At 42.2% G+C, this 19,954-nt stretch overlaps 1 protein-coding gene across 1 annotated transcript in view; it reads right to left on the reverse strand.

Moving 5' to 3' along the window:
- Nucleotides 1–839: 839 nt before the first annotated feature.
- LOC116518592 (pituitary homeobox 3-like) overlaps nt 840–19,954 on the reverse strand; it is a 37,581-nt gene continuing 18,466 nt past the window's right edge. Inside the window, exon 3 of the mRNA XM_032232096.1 lies at nt 840–1,385. Within this exon, the coding sequence (XP_032087987.1) occupies nt 840–1,385 (546 nt within the window). The remainder of the gene's footprint in view (nt 1,386–19,954) is intronic.

The following is a 19,954-nucleotide window of genomic DNA, read 5'->3' on the forward strand; positions in this document are numbered from 1 at the left end:
TCTCGGAAAGATGGAAGGCTAATTCAACCTAGAGCCACTCAGAATTGAACTACTGGCAGCGGGCAGCTTGCAATACTGCATTCTAACCACTGCACCACCATAGCTCCTAAATAATATTTCCTGCTTGGTAGAAAATAAAATTGCACAGGGAAATGAAATATAGTCCACATACCTATTGGTTTTATACATTTAAATAAGTATCCTGTAGTTAATACTATTATATCACCAAGTGGTTTTGTTCCAAGTTTGATGACTTGTCTATTTTCTCCAGATATCAGTGCTCTTTTGATAACAAATTGATAGCTTCTATTTCAGTCATGGTAGCCAGAGATACATAGGAGCACATCTATATGTTTCTTTGTCCTAGATCTTCCACATAACTCATGGCATGTCTGCACATAAATTTCCTTCTATCAAATTACTTTTGGCAATCTTTTGTTATGATATGCTATTTTTTAAAAAGGAAACCAAAAGTTTTACCCAGGGCATTTCATGACAAGCTTTTATGAAATATACATACAGTAAATCCAAACCTGGTACTTCAAGTACAGAATCTAGACTTCCTTATGTAAGCAGAAGTTGGGTGTATAAAGCACAAATTGCAACCATAAATTATGAGCAGTGTCAACCATTTCCCTGGGTATGTTGTTACCACCGGATGAAAATTCAAAGCTTGGCAAAAAATTCCTCTGTCTGAAATGTATGTTCAGTGCGTAAAAATATATACTTTACAAAAATGATAGTAAAACATTTGTAACAGTATTATAAATGCAACTTTTCTGGAATTCCTCTGCAGGGGAAAGGTTCTGCTGATAGTTCATAATTAGCAGTGGAGATCCTCATACTGACCTATCCACAGCATACTGGCATGGGCTGAGGCTGGAGGGTGCTGTCTGCACTCCTGGATAGGTGAAGTTGGCATGCTGTTTTGCCTTCAATCGCAAGCTAGCCAGGCTTGAGTTACAGGTATCCCTATACATGTAAGGATTGGCTGTGGATGCATAGGGACAGGTACTAGATGGAACTGCAGAGTTAAGACCAGGGCTGTTAAGATTGTTAAGGCTTGAGCCTGGCACACCAGTCACTGTTGAAGGAACCATTGAGGAAGGTACAGACATAGACCCTATAGAACTGGATGTTGAGAACATGGGCTGGGAAGAAAGGGCATTGACATTCATGGAGTTGAAGAATGGGAAGCTCTTTGCTGATAGAGTGCCAGCAGTAAGTCCTTTGGTAGCCCAGTTATTATAGGAATAACTACTATACATCTCATCATAAGGTTGCATCAGTCCATTGAACTGAGCTCCAAAACTATTCTTACAAAGTTCTGCCTGTTGATTTCTTTCCCGCTTCCTCCATTTGGCTCTGCGGTTTTTAAACCATACCTGTAAAATATAAAAGAGATATAGTTCTTGTTATAATGTTATACAGGGCAACATGTTTGCTTTAAATATCTCTGGCCTTAGATGCAAAGAACAAAGTAGATGTCAAGATAAGTAGATTTTTTGCCTAAAAAAAACATTCTCTAATCTAGTCTAGAATAATTGGTGCTATTAATAAAAGGAGACTCCACTGCAGATTTATACATATTTTATGAAAGTAAGCAATCAAAAAAGCAGACAGATCTACATGTTCCTTGATTGTGCTTCATTTGTCCTTACAAATCAGATACTCATGTCCTATTTTTCAGATTACTGCCATGGCATCCTGAACTGAGCATATGGATCTGCTGTGGCTGTTCTGACTTTCCAAACTGATTTAATAGCTCCTCCTCTATTAATTATCACTATTCCAAGGGTTACTCAGATCACAACCTATATTTCCTCAACACACATGGTTTCCATTAGTAATCAGCAGTTATTAGGTGAAGGTGTGTTGGGACCATCTGATTAGGGTACTTTAAAGAACTTAAAACTATAAGCCTGTTGCAAAAAGAAAAGAAAAAAAGGTCCTTATTGGGAATAATCAGTAAAAAAAAATATTTTTGAGTTTCTGAAACAATTTTATTTGTAATAGATTTGGATAGATGTGGTTGATATGGCTCCAGATATTTGTGGTGACCAGTAGTGTGCTTTTCCTTTTTAAAATGTATGGTGCAGTACAAGTCAAAGTCAAAGATAAGATTCCATTTTTTTTTATTCTGGCTATTCTGATTCTGTTCTATTCTAAATATATTAAAGGTATTTTACACAGTCAGACAAACATGGAAGACAGGTAGATGACAGCTTATGTTTCACTGACAATCTGGAAACTTCTATCTCTAACTTGAGCAGCATATTTTAATATCTTGTCTGCTAATAAGTAAAGGAAATCAAATTTAATAACATTGGCCCTTAGTAACAGTTCTGTTATGTTTTGTTTATGGCTTTGTCTTTAGCCTCTGTTCTGATTCTTTATCTTGGTGTAACAATTTCTAGAATGCTTTCTCAATGGGTAAATTTGAATTTATCTTTGGTTTTGCTACAAATGGAATAAGATCTTATATTCTGAAATCCTTTGGTAGTTGTGACAAAATAAATACAATTAACCAGGAGTGGGATTTTACTGGTTCGGACCACTATTAGCTGAGAGCAAACTTGTTCGCTCCGACTTTCAGCTGGGCTCGCCCACCTGCCTGCCCCTGCACTATACTCCCCTATATTCCCTTTTCTGAAGCCCAGCTGATAGGTGTGGCAGAGTGGATTGCCACACCTCAGCTGTTTTCCTCCCCAGCAGTAATGTGGAAGGTGATTTCTCTATAAACTATGCACACGTGCACAGTGAACTGGTTGTTAAACAGATAGGATCCCACTCCTGCAATTAATCTGAATTTAATTCATCCGCATTATTTTAAGCTCTCTACTAAACAATTTCCTTTGGAAGAGACATTATTTGATGCACATTTATCTTTTGAGAATGATTGATTTAATTTTCTATACATCATTGAACTTCATTATTCTTTGGAATAAGGACATTCAGAATTAATCTCTACTTTACACACCACTGAAAAGTTATTATTTGACATCTCTGCAATTTTGACAGACTTATTCAAAAGGTTTTGATTACTTAATGAGTGGAAAAAGGAAACTAAGGAATCATCTCACCCCAATGGGATTGGCCATTGCATCAGCAAAAGAGAACTTCTTCACCTGTTAGCCAAGGAATTACAGCTAGCAGGGTGAAGGAGAAGAGCCTTCTTTCCTGTAACTCCTGCCCTCTGGAACATCTTGCCTCTGGCATTGAGCTCCATCTCCATTCTTCTGGCCTACTGGAAGGACCTTAAAAACTGGCTCTGCCAGTTGGGCAGACTCTGCCAGATGGTTACACTATGTCGGAGATGATTGAGTGACAGGCGAAAGTCCACTTCCATACTGTCCATGCTCTTGCATTTAACCTTTTCTCTAATTGTTATCTTAATTTTAATGTTTATAGTGTTTTGATATTTATTTGTTTGTGTGAGCAGTGGACATGTGCACTTGGCTGTTCATGCACGTGGGGCAGTGAGTACCAATGCTTGCTGCTCATGCAGCCCAATAGTGGGCCTTGGCCCACAGGTTGAGGACCCCTGTTGTAAGCCACCCAGAGTAACTTGGGACAGTGAGATGGGCAGAATATAAATGTGATCAACAAACAGGTGTCCTCTCTGCTGAGGTACTTCAGCTGTGAGGTAATTACAGTGATCATATTCTTTTGAAAAAGTAAAAGATAAACCTAAAAAGAGGGCAAATATGAAAGAGGTTCCTAAGAATTAAAAATATAGTTATCTTTATAACTTTGCTTTAAAAAACAAAGTTCAAGAGCAAAACCAAGAACATAAATAAACTAAATAAATGTAAAGGATAGCTTTCTGAAATAAAGGACAGTCCTTTGTAAAGTTCTAATCACTACAGTCCCAAGATGATATTTTAGTGCTGTTACGGATTGTAATGTCAGGGTTCCAAATAGCATCCAAAAGTAAATCAGTAAGTATTGCTCAAAGTTCCAATTTATGAAGAGAGCCGTGTTGGCACAGCCGGGAAAGCCCGAATCTGAAAGCTTCCCGGTTTTCCCACCCAGTTGAAAGTTCAAGATCCTGCCCCCACACCCACAAGTCCATCACATGGTCCAATCAACCACTGCCATATTGGCAGTTCCGGCCAGGTGCAGAGACAAAGTATGACCTTGGCTTTTTAGAAAGAATTTTGTTATGGCTGCATATCACCCAATTCTGTATAATCCCCCCTCCCATTTTCCCACAATAGAAAATGCATAGTAGAATAATAGAAAGTGTGGCAGGCCTGAGGTCCAAAAGAAAAGATGGCTGCAGGCCTGACATGTAAATTAAGCAGATCCTGCACCTGCAAGAATATGCTTGGAAGAAGAATTAAGCAATCAAACAATACCAAGACTGAATCTGAAACAAATCTTTGGTGTATAAAGCAGAGGGAATTGCTGAAAAATAGGCAAATAAAAGAGTCATGATAGAGATCTATCAAATCTTGACTGTATATAGTATACATTGTATATACTGCTGTGTGAAAAAGTCCTGCACGGTTTACAGTTTATGACATTTTTTGGATAGGCCATTGATTTTATGATATTTTATGCTAACTGCTATGCAAATATTGTTATATTTCAATAAATACTGTTGGTTTTTAGGTGAAAAGCATAACGTTTTTGCAATTTGGTGCTGTTTGGATGCGGATTGTGAATTTTCTTGCATGTTTACACTCATGACCCGACAAATGTGTGCCCGACAAAATGACGACATTGAAAGCGCGCCCACTAAAGCGCACCGACAAAACCGCGCCCACAAAAGCGCAATTAGGGTTTTTAGGTTAGGGTTAGGGTTAGGGTTAGGATAAGGATTAGGGTAAGGGTTAGGATTAGGGTTGTTAACATTGTTACTGTTGTTTTCACGTTTTTGATGGCGCACTTTTGTCAGCGTGCATTTGTCGACATGCTTTAGTGGCCACGCTTTCAACGTCGCCGTTTTGTCACGGCGGTTTTGTCAGCGCGCATTTGTTGGGCACGCATTTGTCGGTGAACTGTTTACAATGACTAAGAAAACAGATTCACTGATGCATACCCAGTGGCATACGTGTTGCAATTACTAAGGCCGATGCTAGTGTTTTGTTAACATTTTAATGGTTTTTTGGCCCTGAAAAGGACCATTTAGGTAACCAAATATGGTTACTAATATGAAATTGGCCAGCCCTAATTCTTTATCACCAGGCGGCATCGCTTCGGCATAGACTATAAGCTTTTGCACGTGATCTTTGGTGACAATGTGGTGCCAGGCTGCAATAATGGATTCAATCAGCTCCTGCTTGGTCTTCGGATGCTTCTTGCTTATTTCGTAAACTATCTTGGCCCACAAGTTCTCCATTGGGTTCAAATCTGGGAGCGTTGTCATCCGGGAAATAAAAGTCCTTCTCTACAAGTTGCTGAGCTGAAGGAAGCATGGACTTTTCCAGGACTTCAACATATTGCTTGGAATTCATGATTCCCTGCACGATTTGTATCCGACCAGTACCAGAAGCAGCAGTACAGCCCCAGATCATCACGTGCAATGGATGCTTCACGATAGATTCAGGCAGTACGGCCTAAATTCTTCGGCTGGAAATCTTCTGACATACTTATTGCACTGATTTCCAGTCAGGTAGAAATTGCTCTCATCACTGAAGATGACCTTGGCCCACTGTTTGTTGGTCCATTTGGCATACTTCTTGGCCCACACACGTCAACGAGAGTAGTGAGCAAAGGTTTACTTCGAGCCTTGCAGCCTTTGAATCCTCTGGCAAGCAGTCTGCGATGCACTGTGCTTGTGTACACTTTTACATCACATGTTTCACCCCAAATTCTTGTAACCTGAGGTGAGCTGAGCTTCCTGTCAGCCAATGCATTGGAGAGCCCGATCTTGCCATTTTGTTGACTTTCTTGGTCTTCCAGAGCGGAACCTGTCATCAACTGAACCAGTTATTTGGTATTTTTCAACCACTCTGCTCACTGTGATGCGATGGCATTTCAAGAGCTCTTTTGGCTATTTCTGTACAGGAGTAACCCTCTTCATGAAGCTCAATGATGCGATTCTACTGCTCAGTACTGGTGAAAGCAAAGGCCTTCATCCTTGTCTGTAGCCAGAGCTAAATTAAATTTCTCGATGCTTTTCATGCCTATTTATAGTCAGAGAGTATGACAACATTGATTGTCTCATAGATTTAGCCTCTGTGCATTTTTATTGGTCAACCAAAGCTCTCTGCTGATTGGCTGCTTTCGATCTTAACATTCTCAAAAATTCAAGTTGTGTTTGTTTTAGCATATAAACTCACTCAAAACCTCAAAAAGACTTCGGTTATATTAATAAAAATTATGCATCTCAATCCAACTACAGAAAATTTAGTCAAAGTACTAATTTTGCGTGTTTTCTATGAGTGAAAAGTTGATTAAACATGTAAATACAGCTTAAAACTGAAAGCTTGCAGGACTTTTTCACACAGCTGTATTGTACATACCAGTAATGGCGAACGTTTTAGAGACCAAGTGGCCAAACTACAACCCAAAACTAGGAAAGGATGATGGAGGGAAGAAAGGAGGTAGGAGAGAGGTAGAAGAAAAAGGTGTATGGAGAGCAGAAGAGCTAATAATGGGTTTTTATCTTTCTGGGCGTTGTTGACAAGAGGAACTGATGTAATTACTACTTAATACAATAGGATACTGGCTATGTAACATTATGTTATGTTATGAAAATGGAAAATAAAAAAGTATATTTGGAAAAAAAAATAAAAGAAAAAAACCGAGCTCACTTACCAGCAGGCAGGCACGCCAAGTCAATCCAGAATGATGTAGATGTTAATACAAAGAACTGAGCAAATTAAAATGGTGAAATAGTCCCAGGGAAATATTTTTCAAAGAAAATATTTCAAAGAAAAATATTTCACCATTTTTCCCACACGAGCCGACCTCCAATCTCTGTGCCCCTCCCCTCCGGGAAATCCAGGAAGGAACACTCGCTACTTCTCTAGCCAAACTATTTCCTGGAGCTCTATGGTACTGGGTCATCTTTTCTTATAAAAGTAAGTAAAATGGGCGGGGGAGGGGGTCCATTTTCTTGCTTTAACATTTTATCTTCAATTAAAGTACTGAGACATAGAGAGGGATTAGAAGAATGTCTTTTAAAGGCGCATTAAAGGCGGCGGTGGTGAGACCCCTCCTGAAGAAACCATCTTTGGATCCAGCCGTTCTAAACACGGTCTTAACAGGGAGGGGCAGATATGGCGGGGACTTTAGGGCTGGCCATTACCGGGGAAGGAGGGCTCGCTACGTCACAGAGATCCCTCCTTCCGGCCCTATGAGCCCCACTCCAAGGCCAGATGGTGTGAGTAATCAGGACCCTGGTCTCAGGCTGCTGTCGCTAAATGCCAGGTCTGTAGTTCATAAGGCTCCTCTCGTTCGGGACTTAATTTTAGACAAGAGGGCAGACCTGGCATGTATTACTGAAACCTGGCTGGGCCCGGAGGGAGGAGTCCCCCTCGTAGAGATGTGCCCAGAGGGCTTTCAGGTGCTTCATCAGCCGCGGGCCCAGGGAAGGGGTGGGGGTGTGGCCATTGTTATCCGAGAGTCTCTAGTACCTCGTAGGATCCCTGCTCCGGAGCTTGTCGGGTGTGAGTCCCTGCTGGTGAAGTTGGACCTCAAGAGTCAAGTGGGCTTGCTGCTAACGTACCTGCCTCCCAACAGCGTTGCAGCAGCCCTCCCCTCGCTCCTCGAGTCGGTAGCCGAGCTGGCAGTTGAGTTCCCCAGGCTTATGGTTCTGGGGGATTTCAATTTGCCTTCGCTCGGTGAACACTCTGATGGAGTGCAGGAGTTCATGGCTTCCATGACAACCATGGGCTTGACCCAAGTAATCCGGGGCCCAACCCACTCGGCGGGTCACATGCTCGACCTCGTATTTCTCTCGGAGCAGTGGAGTTGTGATCTTGGTCTGAGGGGTAGTGAGATCTTACCCCTGTCATGGTCGGACCACTACCTACTGAGGCTTGACTTTCGGAGACCAAACCCCCACTGTAGGGAGGAGGAACCGACCAGGTGGTTCCGCCCCAGGCGACTTATGGACCCTTCGGGTTTCCAGACGGAGCTTGGGGTTATTCCTGATACTCTCGCCCGCAGTCCGGCGGAGACTCTGGTTGCTGCTTGGAACTCGGCAGCGACGGAGTCTCTTAACCGGATTGCGCCTCTACGGCCGCTCCGAGACAGTGGATCCAGGAGGGCCCCTTGGTTTACTGAGGAACTCCGGGAGATGAAGCGCCGAAAGAGACGCCTAGAGCACCGATGGAGATCCAGTAAATCCGAATTGAACCGAGCATTTTTAACATCTTGCATCAGAGCTTACATCCGGGCAATTAGGACGTCAAAAAGAACACACATTGCCTCTCTGATTGCTTCCGCTGAGTCGCGCCCAGCCGCCCTGTTCAGGATAACCCATTCCCTCCTAAATAGGAGGGATACGGGTGATCCTTTGCAGGGCAGAGCTGAGGACTACATCCAATTCCTCGTGGATAAAGTTGCTCGGTTTCGGGCAGACCTGGACTCCAATCCTGCAGAACCAGCTGAGGCACTAAGGGATAATCTGGTAGGTCATCGCTGGATTGATTTTCAAGCTGTTACCCCTGAGGACGTGGACAAGGCCATGAGAGCTGTAGGTGCCTCCACATGTGTGCTGGACCCGTGCCCCTCCTGGCTGGTTGTTAACAGCAGGGAGGTGACACGGGGCTGGATCCAGGCGGTTGTTGCCGCCTCCCTTCGGGAGGGGGTCTTTCCCCCCGCATTAAAGGCGGCGGTGGTGAGACCCCTCCTGAAGAAACCATCTTTGGATCCAGCCGTTCTAAACAACTATCGTCCAGTCTCCAACCTCCCCTTTGTGGGGAAGGTTGTTGAGAAGGTGGTGGCCTTTCAGCTCCAGTGGTCCTTGGAGGAAACCAGTTATCTAGATCCATTCCAGTCAGGCTTCAGGCCTGGCTACAGCACAGAAACCGCTTTGGTCGCATTGACCGATGATCTCTGGAGAGCCAGGGATGGAGGTCATGCATGAATCTCCACGGGGAGTTCGTTCCAGAGGGTCGGAGCTGCCACCGAGAAGGCTCTCCTCCGGGTAGTTGCCAGTCGACATTGGCCGGCTGATGGAATTCGGAGGGGGCCTAATCTATGGGATCTTATTGGCCTAGTGGAGGTAATTGGCAGTAGGCGGTCTCTCAAGTACCCAGATCCAATACCATGAAGGGCTTTGTAGGTGACAATAGCAATAGCAATAGCAATAGCAGTAGACTTATATACCGCTTCATAGGCCTTTCAGGCCTCTCTAAGCGGTTTACAGAGAGTCAGCATATTGCCCCCAACAATCTGGGTCCTCATTTTACCCACCTTGGAAGGATGGAAGGCTGAGTCAACCCTGAGCCGGTGAGATTTGAACCGCTGACCTGCTGATCTAGCAGTAGCCTGCAGTGCTGCATTTAACCACTGCGCCACCTTGGCTCTTACAGTTGAATTACCTCCACTAGGCCAATAAGATCCCATAGATTAGGCCCCCTCCGAATTCCATCAGCTGGCCAATGTCGACTGGCAACTACCCGGAGGAGAGCCTTCTCGGTGGCAGCTCCGACCCTCTGGAACGAACTCCCCGTGGAGATTCATACCCTCACCATCCTCCAGACCTTCCGCATAGCCCTTAAAACCTGGCTGTTCCGACAGGCCTGGGGCTAAAGACTTCAACCCCACTCGAATGGTATGACTGTTGTGCTTTTTAACAGTGTATTGTCTTCATGTTTCATACCCTCACCATCCTCCAGACCTTCCGCATAGCCCTTAAAACCTGGCTGTTCCGACAGGCCTGGGGCTAAAGACTTCAACCCCACTCGAATGGTATGACTGTTGTGCTTTTTAACGGTGTATTGTCTTCATGTTTGTAACTTGTCTATTCCTCCCTTCCCTTGAATTGTGAGCCGCCCTGAGTCCCCCCAGGGAAAAGGGCGGCATACAAATAAAGTAAAATCTAAATCTAAATCTAAATTTTTGTCTTGCCCCGGTTAGGATTTCTTAAGCAAATCCACTGGGCTTTCAACATGAAGCCAGAAAATCGTGACTTTTTAAAAACGCCTCGGGACACGGAACAAATTGTTATAAATTGTGACTGTCCTGCCAAAATCGGGACGTCTGGTCACCTTAGCTTAGAGCCTGCTGTGCGCACACCCAGAGGGCAAGGCCGAAGTGGCAGCACAGATTTAAGGCTGGATATGGGTTGCACTGGAGCCTCCATGCCCCGCTTGCTGGCCTTTCCCTGGGACTGCCCCACCCCCACATGAGACAGCCACGTTCCCCACCTGTGCATGGAGGAAGGAAGAGGTGAGAATAAGAGGGTATGGGACCCACAGCATCAGGCATGGAGGAAATGGAGGGGAGGGTGGACAAAAAGGGAAGCTCCTTAGGTTTTGTTTTTTTGTTTTAATGGGCAGAATCTTCACATTTTGAACCCCTTTCCTTGCCATTGCCTCTGTGCCTGATGGACAAAAGCCTGTTATATGATCTGCCTATCACATTCTTGGGCAAAGCATGTGAGCCATCTCCTCCTTTCAGTGGCCCATGAAAGTCCATGTATAGTATGTAGATGCAGATAATAAAGTCAAAAAAAGATGAACAATATTTTTACAGGACTATAGATATGTTGAGGCTGGGTGTGACAAGGAGTGGCTGGGAGGGGAGGGGAGGGGCCGGGCATGCGCCTTGATGTGACTGATGAGTTGGCTACACCCACCCAGTCACAAGACCACTCACTCATGCCCACCCAACCAGTCATTAGGGCAGAGAACTGATTGTTAAAAAATATGCAGCCCACCACTCTGTAATATAATTTCTCTCTCTCCCCCTCTCTCTTCCCTCCCCCTCTCTTTCCGTCTTTCCCTCTCTTTCCATCCATCTCTATCTCTTTCTTTCTCCCCTCTCTTTTTCCTTCCCTTTTTCCCTCCTCCTCTTTCCATTGCTCTTTCTCTCCCTCTCTCTCTCTTCCCCCTCTCTTCCCCACCCTCTCTATTTCTCTCTCTCTTTCCCTGCCTCTCTTTCTTTCCCTTTCCCTCCCTCCCTCTCCCTCTCTCTTTCTTTCCCTCCTCTCTTTCCCCAACCTAGAACAATTTACCATGTGCCTAATATAACACCTACCTCCAAAATAAGCCCCAGTTAAGAGTCCATCCACTCTATCCCACCATCTGTTTGATCACGGCCACAATGGGGTAGGTGCCACGAGGTGAGGTGAGGCGGCTGGGGGGAGTGGAGCTGCCCCATACCCTGCACCGGTACACCTCAGGGCTCCCACACCCACACCCCAACACCTGCTTCACCTTGCAGTGGCATCACACACAGCAGCAGCCCCATCTAGCAGTAGCAATGTCTCTAGCAGTTTCTTGATTGGGATATTGCTTACTTGATTATTGATCTGAAGTTGGAGTGAATCTATGCTGATCTGAGTGCTGATTACTGGTGATTACTCTCTTGATCTGGTTGTCTAGATAGTTGTCTAGACAAAATACAAAGATCTGCAAATAGAAGTATAACAACTGTGATGAAAGAAAGTGAAGATAGGAGACAACCAGATCAAGGAACCCTTCATTGGAAGATCTGCAGGAAATATCATTTGTGTCAGGAATGCAGCCATCTTTCCTTTTGGATCTTTGGCCTGCCACACTTTCTATTCTACTATGCCTTTTCTATTGTGGAAAAATGGGATGGAGGATTATACAGAGTTCGATGCTATGTAGCCAAAACAAAATTGCTTCTAGAAAGCCAAGGTCATCTTTTGTCTTTGCACCTCTGCACCTGACCGGAACTGGAAGGGTGGAACTGCCAGCATGGCAGTGGACGATTGGACCATGTGATGGACTTGTGGGTGTGGGGGCAAGATCATGAACTTTAACCTGGGTGGAGAAAACCGAGAAGCTTCAGATTTGGGTTTTCCCAGATGTGCCAACATGGTTGTTTTAATAAATTGGAACTTTGAGCAATACTTTGTCTTGGACTCTGATTTAATTTTGGATGCTATTTGGAACACAGACAATTTACCTAAAAACAAGAACTGGTGGATTAATAAAATAGAGAAAGTAATAGAAAATTATGCTAAAGTTCTCTGGGACTTTAGAATTCAAACAAACAGGCACTGCTGCATAACACACCAGACTTAATAATTATCGATATGAAAGACAAAAAAGTCTGGATAGTGGATGTGGTAGTACCTAGAAACAGCAGAAGGAATTAGATAAAATCACAAAATACAAAGATCTGCAAATAGAAGTATCGTACTTTTTGGAGTATAACACACACACACCCCCCTAAAAGAGGGTGGAAATGTTGATATGTCTTATACACCAAATATGGCTATTTTTGGCCTACCAAAACCCCACCCCGCACATCTCGTTTTTGCCAAAAAAAACGCCTGTTTTTCACAAAAACGGGTCACAAAGAGGGTTTGGGAGACCTGCAGAGTGCTCCTGGGGCCTGGGGAGGGAAACAACAGACTTGTTTTCACAAAAATGAGGCATGCAGATGGTTTGAGAGGCTTGCTGAGTGCTCCTGAGGGCTGGGGTGGGCAAAAACAGGATGCATGGGGGGTTTGGGAGACCAAAAACGGGCCCATTGTTTTGTGAAAATGGGCATGTTTTTCACAAAAAGGGGATGCACAGAGGCTTTGGGAGGCCTGCAGAGTGGGGGCTGGGGGCTGGGGAGGGCATGCAGAGCCCAAAAACTATTTTTTCTTTGTTTTCCTTTGTTTTTTGAAAATTTGGTGCGTCTTATAGTCCAAAAATATGATATAACAACTGCGACAAAAGAAAGTGAGGGTAGTAGACAACCAGATCAAGAGAATCCTCAGTGACCTGACTTCCTGTGGGAGGAGCCTGTCGCCGAGGAGCTCAACGAAGCCCCTCTTAAAGATCTGGTCTGTATATCTAATTAAGATCAATAGATATCATCCCTTTCTGGCAGAAAGGGACAGGCAGAAGCTCAGGTGTTAGGATTTATTCGTAGTTCACAGCCCTCTTCTTTTTTTTTTGGGCTGCGAACAGAGAATGATCCAACGTAGCCGAGCTTTCATCTCCAGCCATTTCTTTACAGCTGCCTTTTTGCAGCCCTAGACAGCCTCCCCCGCACTCAGGACAATGACAAATTGCTTTTAAGATAATACGAGCGGGTCACACCTCTGTGATGTGTGTGTTTTTTTTTTAACTATCTAAACACCAGCCTTGTTTTTCCTTTGAACTTTTCTGCGCAATTGGGACACAAAATGGCGTTTTTACTGTGTTGGTGATTGATGACGTAATTAACTGGCTTTATTTCCCCGGAGACCGCTACTCATTAATGAGCAAAGTCCACAAATAATTTATTGAGAACTGGCCAGCTGAAGACACTGTTTATCTGTCTATTCTCAGATTTTATCTATAATGCCTCCCAAGTCTAAACAGGCAAAAAAACCCTCCCCCCTTGTGCCTAAAGAACTTGCTACCAAATCGCTGCCTTTGTCTCCTACGCCATCTACTGGAGATTTCGTGACACAGGAGCTTCTCTTTCAAATAATTAATGACTTTAGAAAAGAAATTCAAGAATTTGTGTTGGATTTATGCGATAAAATACATGCCAAAATTGCCCAGATGAATGCGAATGTGTTTGAAGTCACGTCTACTTTAACAGATTATGTTGAAGAAATGGAGACGAAATTGGAATCTTTGGAGAGGGCTAATCTTGATTTGTCTTCTAATATTCAAGCTTTACAACAAGAGATTATTAATAATCAAACACAACTTACAATGATAAATTATAATACAAAGGCGTTTGCATTACGAGTTAGAGGATTGCCTGAAAGGAAAGGAGAGAGTTTGAAACAGACTTTTGTAGAAGCTTTCAGCCAACTGGTGGGAGGCCCAGGACTTAATTTTGATTGGAATATTCGAAAAATCTATCGCCAGAATTCGCATGTGGCGGAGCAACGACAGCTTCCAAGAGACATAATTATACATTTTTTCACAAGAGAATCCAGAAATGCGATTTTACAAAAGTTTTATAAAAGCAGGCTCCGAATTGAGAACCACGATTTGTTCGTCTTTAAAGATATTCCGCTTCAGATGCTCCACGCAAGGAGAAGTTATACTTTCTTAACCCAAGAACTCAGAAATCGTCAAATAAAGTATAAATGGGAGGCTCCAGTTGGAATTACAGTTACATTTGAAAATCAAAGATTTCGTATTAATTCTGTTTCGGAAGCTCGGGACTTTTATTATAAAATTCTGAAGGCGGGGCTTCCTGACTCACCCGGAAACGCGGAAGGACAAGGTGAAGGAAAGACAAGCAGCAACTCATTTGACTACAAGAAGGAGGGAGTTGCTCTCCCCCTACTGGAGAGGCAGAAAAGCGGAAACTGAGGATTCAGTTATATCTACAAAGCAGCGGGACACGTGGTTATAAGGCAGAGGGTTGCCTTTTCTTTCCGGAAGGACAGAAGAGTAAAGAATACAGACCCAGCGACGTTTTTAAAATACTTTCTAAGCTTTTGGACTGATTAAAACTTTAGGATTTCTGTTTGGTATGAAATGGTAAAGTTGTGTATTGATACGGGACTTTTACAAGACTTATTTGAGTTTAAATCCAAACTGCGCACGAAGTGTTTTCTGTGAGGAAAGCGGGGACTAAGATTCATTTGAATTGCGGTTTGGGGTGAATGGAGTGTGGAGCAGAAAGGAAGGTGGAATGGGATATTGATGAAGGAATCTTGGGATTGAACGAACTGGTATGAATTTTGGGCATATGTTTTATGAATTTACAAGTCTGAAGTATAATATAAAAAGCTCAGGATTTTAAAGTGAAGAGTGAGATCCTAATCTTATGCAATCTGGGCTTGGGAGGAATGGAGACGTGAAACGAAGGATAGGAAGATGAGCAGCGAAAATATGAAGACAAATTGATCTTTGTATAAACTAATATTTGAATATAAGCTTAAGAAAGACTATCTGGAGATTCTACAGGAAGATGGGGGTAAATATCAAAGAACTAAGGGACGAGGACAAAATATAAATGGAATGATTTATACTGTTTAAAATTTGAAGAATGATGGGAGGCTGAGCATAATGCAAAAGAGTTTTTAATTTTACTTTATTTACTTTTTTGTTTTTGTTTTCTTTTTCGGAGTGTTCTTTTTATTTTATTTTCATTATTATTGTTAATAAGATACTTTGAAGGTGAATGGTACTGAACTGTGCCGGGTGTGTGACCTGGGAAGTCGGAGGGGGTTAGGGAGGGGGGTTCATTGGGGGTGGGTGGGTGGGTGGAGATATAGCTTCAATATATAGAAGAATACACTTGTATACTGCTGTTCCTTATCTTTTCTTTTTATTTTTCTCTTTTTTTTTCTTATTGCTTTTTTTCCCCCCCCCCTTTTTTTTTTTTTCTCTCTGGGTGTAAGGAATAGAGAAATGCACCATAGTGAGAAGTAGAGGAAAAGAAGAGGGAGAAGTAAGGAGGGAGAAAGAGGGGAATGTAAGGAGGATGAGAGGGGAAGGAGGGTGAGAAAGGCGAGAAAGGAAGATAGGAGGGGAAAGGGAAGTAGGAGGGGTGATTGTTGGAGGGAGAAAGGAAAGTTGGAGGGGGAGAAGAAGGGATGTGTGAAAGTGATAGGTGGGGTTTATGAGTTGCGTTTCGGTTGGGGGTGTTTTTTTTTTTTTTTTTTTTTTTGTTTGTTTGTTTGTTTTTTGTTCTTCTTACGATTATAATATTATTATTGCCAATATCCAGTATATAAGTGAATGTACAAAATTGAAAATGAAAAAATGAATAAAACATTTAAAAAAAAAAAAAAAAAAAAAAAAAAAAAAAGAGAATCCTCAGTGACCTCACTAAGAAAGGCCAAATTGCCAAAGAAGAACAGTGGCAGATAAGAAGCAGTGGCCCTATCCTCCCATGCTTCTACAGACATCTCAAAATACACAAATCTGGCATACTCCTCCATCTAATCGTATCTCTAACAGTGACCCCTATATATAACATTGTAAAAGGACTAACAGAAAAGCATGGGCGTTTCACAAGAGGAAGCCAACATTCCATTAACTCTCCTCTACAGTGTCTTCAAACAATCAGGAGCCCTGATACAGAGATGTGACTATAGATGAGGTTGTCTTATTTGATGCGACAGCCCTGTTCATGTCTACAGATCCAGAATTAGCAAAGAATCCATGACTGCATTGCTTCACAGTACACCTGATTTAATTGAATACACAAAGATCAAAACATTCAGGATCTCATAAACCACTGCTTAACCACATACTTTTAATTTGATGGCCGAATTTACCAACAAGTTAAAGAGACACCTATGGGATCACCGCTTTCAGGACTTATGGTGGAGGTTGTCATGCAACATCTAGAAACCATAGCACTTCCAGAAATACAACCGAAAATATAGATCAGATATGTAGATGACACCTTCATCATAATAAAAAAGGACCAATTAAAGAATACCCACAGTGACAGGAAGTTCTTCAGCTGGACAGACGTGGGGATGTGAGCTCTGAAGAGCCTCACATGGACCCTGTCTGGCAAACTTACTTCAGGGGTCCTTTTTTGGATCAGAACCCCGCTGGAGGGGGAGCAAAGGAGGACAGCATCTCATCAGACCCAGAGGGAGGTAACAGGTTCCTTGCCAGTCAGAGATCTGCCTTTTGAATCAGAGAGGGGGTGGCAGTCTGCAATATGGCTGACAAATGCTGACTTCCAGTCAAAAGCAAATGAACAGGAGGGTGAGGAAGAGATGAAAGACTGGTAAGAAAATTTATCTACCCCATAGCCATAAATTAAATCTGGAAAAGGCAAAGAAATCCTGAGATCATAAATAATATTAATGGTCAGATCGGGATTTTCTCAAAGGAAGGAAGGAAGGAAGGAAGGAAGGAAGGAAGGAAGGAAGGAAGGAAGGAAGGAAGGAAAGAAAGAAAGAAAGAAAGAAAGAAAGAAAGAAAGAAAAGGAAAATGGAGGGTTGAAACACCAGCTCCCCCAAATGCTATTTCTTTGAAACAAATCCAGACAGAAAGGGAGAAAGCAGAGACGTGACAAACCCACTTAAATATAAACTCTAAATTTGGTTTTGGATTTGAAACAGAAACCAAACATTCTGAAGGATTTATTTCGTTTGAAGCAACTCCCAAAAATCAAGAAAAAAAACACCACTCCTTCTCACTTATAACTGATAACCTAACCCTGACTGTGCTGGAAGTTTTAATTAACCATCTGCCATACATCAGAATTTGGAAAAGCAGGAGGCAAAAGAGAAACATACCCGAACCTGGCTGTTTGCAACTTTGTTGTGTTTTGAGCAGCTGTGGTCAGGTGGCAGGGGAAAGACTAATAACAGAGTCAACTGGGAAATGCGAGGGTTCCCCCCCCCCTTTCATCCTTTTTTTCTCTGCAAAAGACTAAAATGGCCCCAGCTTCTCTTACAGTTTCACAGTAATTGAATCAAATTTAAGGTTACCAGAATCCCGAAATAAGACTTGTATAACTAACTGCAATTTTGGAACTGGACATTAAGGAAGAACAAAAGACTAAGATGCCTTCCATTGCTCTTCCCCACAGCAGTTAAAGTAGAGAAATTTAAGGTGGATCAGAACTCTGAAATAAGAACTGTATAATTAACTGCAACTTGGGAACTGGATATCATGGAAAACTGGGAATTTGAAGAACTACGTGAAATTATAAACAATATGCATAAATCATTAAAATCAAGCTTAAATAGAATTCTGAACCCAGAGAAGCAGATATCTAAAGAAGAATTCAAAGAAGAAGGGGGACCAGACAACGAAGGGGTAGAAATGAAGGGAAATAAAAAGCAGACAAAAAACTCCATTGATTTTGGTAGTGGTATAGGGAAAACTGTAAGGGGAGATGTCCCAACAAAAGGAAATAAAAAGCAGATAAAAGAGGTTGAGGTTGTTAGTGGCATAAGGAAATTTGAAGTAGGAGATTATGCCCCACAAAGAGAAATATAAAATATCTTTTTGATGGTGGCCTGGAGAAAATTGAAGAGAGTGGATATGTCAAAACAAAGAAAGGGGAGAAGACAGGAACAGAGAAGTGGGACAAAAGACTCACTAGGAAAAAATCAGACAACTAGAAACTGTTATATGGGAAATATAAAGGTAAGATAAGGGTTTTATTCCTAAATATGACAATAAAATGGAGTTGCTAATTGGTTGAATATAATAATGGAAAGATAATTAAAGGTTAAAATATATGGAATATGGATAAATATGAAACTGATAGGGGGAGGTTGTAAAGCAGAGGTTTGTGATTCACTTTTATACATGATAATTAAACTGAGTTGTGAATTGACTGAATATGACAATAGAAGGATTACTAAGCATGGGTTAAAATATATGAAACATGGACATATATAGAACTTTTAAGATTATGAATAGTGAGATGTTTACCGCTTATTATTCTATATAATAGATTAAGGGAATTGTAATGAACATTGAACAGCAAGGATTGCCATGTATAGACAATTAAGGGTAATCTAATCCAAGATATGGAAAAATAGAGAGGGACCATGAAATATACCTATTAATGGGAAACTATTGAGATTTAAAGACAGAACCACGGGAAAGAAGGCGGGGCTTAGTAGTGAGAAGACGGAGTTTCAGGCTATTCCTGAAATTCCCCTATTCCAAAGGAAATTGGATGGTTCGTTTCGGACCCAAGCTGTCCCAGAGAGACAGTGAAAGGTTGGAGGAGATCCAGTGACCCCAGAGACGTTAGCAAAGTCTCTGGTGGGCTTGGAATTTAACCTCCTTTGCCAGTTCCTTCTGGATTAGCTGTAAGCTAACCGAAACTGCAGGTTGCCCCTAAGAATGGTGTGAGTGTTTTCAACTGGTAAGCTGATTTTATTACTCAAAAAGACACGGTCCGCATAAAAATTTAAGCTAATTGAAACCAAAGAACAGAAGAATCTAGCGGCGAATTGTTTTTTTTTTAAATGGGTTTATGGCCGGTGGTTACCCTATTTCTTAAATGTTTTAAATGCTACTTGCATGGATAAAGGAAAGATTACTTCAACATCTCCTCTGACTCTCTTCAAGTGGGCTGTAAACCAATTTACTATAATTCGGCTCCTTACAATTTGACACTTTTATTGCTTGGTTGTGTTGGTCTAAGATCAGATAAGATTGCACAGCTCCCAGCGTGTTCTTACTTGCAAATACTAGCTGCGTCACAAACATGGCGTCTATTCAAGTTTCAAATGATTCATTTCAATGATTTTCTCCGCATTACAAAAGTTGTCTGACACGTATGATAGATTTGAAAAAAAGCTGGACTATTTGTTGTTTTTAACATCAAAATATGAAGAAAAAAGTGAGAATGTTGAATGTTTGAATGTTCCTGAAATACAAATGAAAAATGTTAGAAATGAAGTTTCTCAATTTGCTGACATTCCGGGCATCTGGTTTAAAGATTCTCAACTTGCTGACACCCCGGGCATCTGGTTTACTTCATAGGGAGAAAGAAATGCAATGTTTGAAAGGGGGGCAGCCATACAGAAGATTTATTTCAAAAGACAGAGCGCAGGAGGAATGAGAAGCATTAAAGAATTTATACGTTATGAAACATCATTTGCAAAATCGTGGCACGACAAAACCGCAGTCCACTAAAGCGCGCCCGATTAAAGCGCATACCTGACGTCATCAGCAGCGTGACAAATACGACCGCGGAGAAAAAAGGGCGCTTTAAAAAGCGCTTTTAAAGCAAGCCGATTCACGTTAAGGTAAGGGTTAGGTTTAGGGTTAGGGTTAGGGTTAGGTTAAGGGTTAGGTTTAGGTTTAGGGTTAGGTTAAGTGTTAGGGTTAGGTTAAGGGTTAGGTTTAGGGTTAGGTTTAGGGTTAGGTTAAGGGTTAGGTTTAGGGTTAGGTTTAGGGTTAGGTTTCGGGG

Source organism: Thamnophis elegans, chromosome 15 (genome assembly GCF_009769535.1).
Source record: "Thamnophis elegans isolate rThaEle1 chromosome 15, rThaEle1.pri, whole genome shotgun sequence".
Taxonomy (NCBI): domain Eukaryota; kingdom Metazoa; phylum Chordata; class Lepidosauria; order Squamata; family Colubridae; genus Thamnophis; species Thamnophis elegans.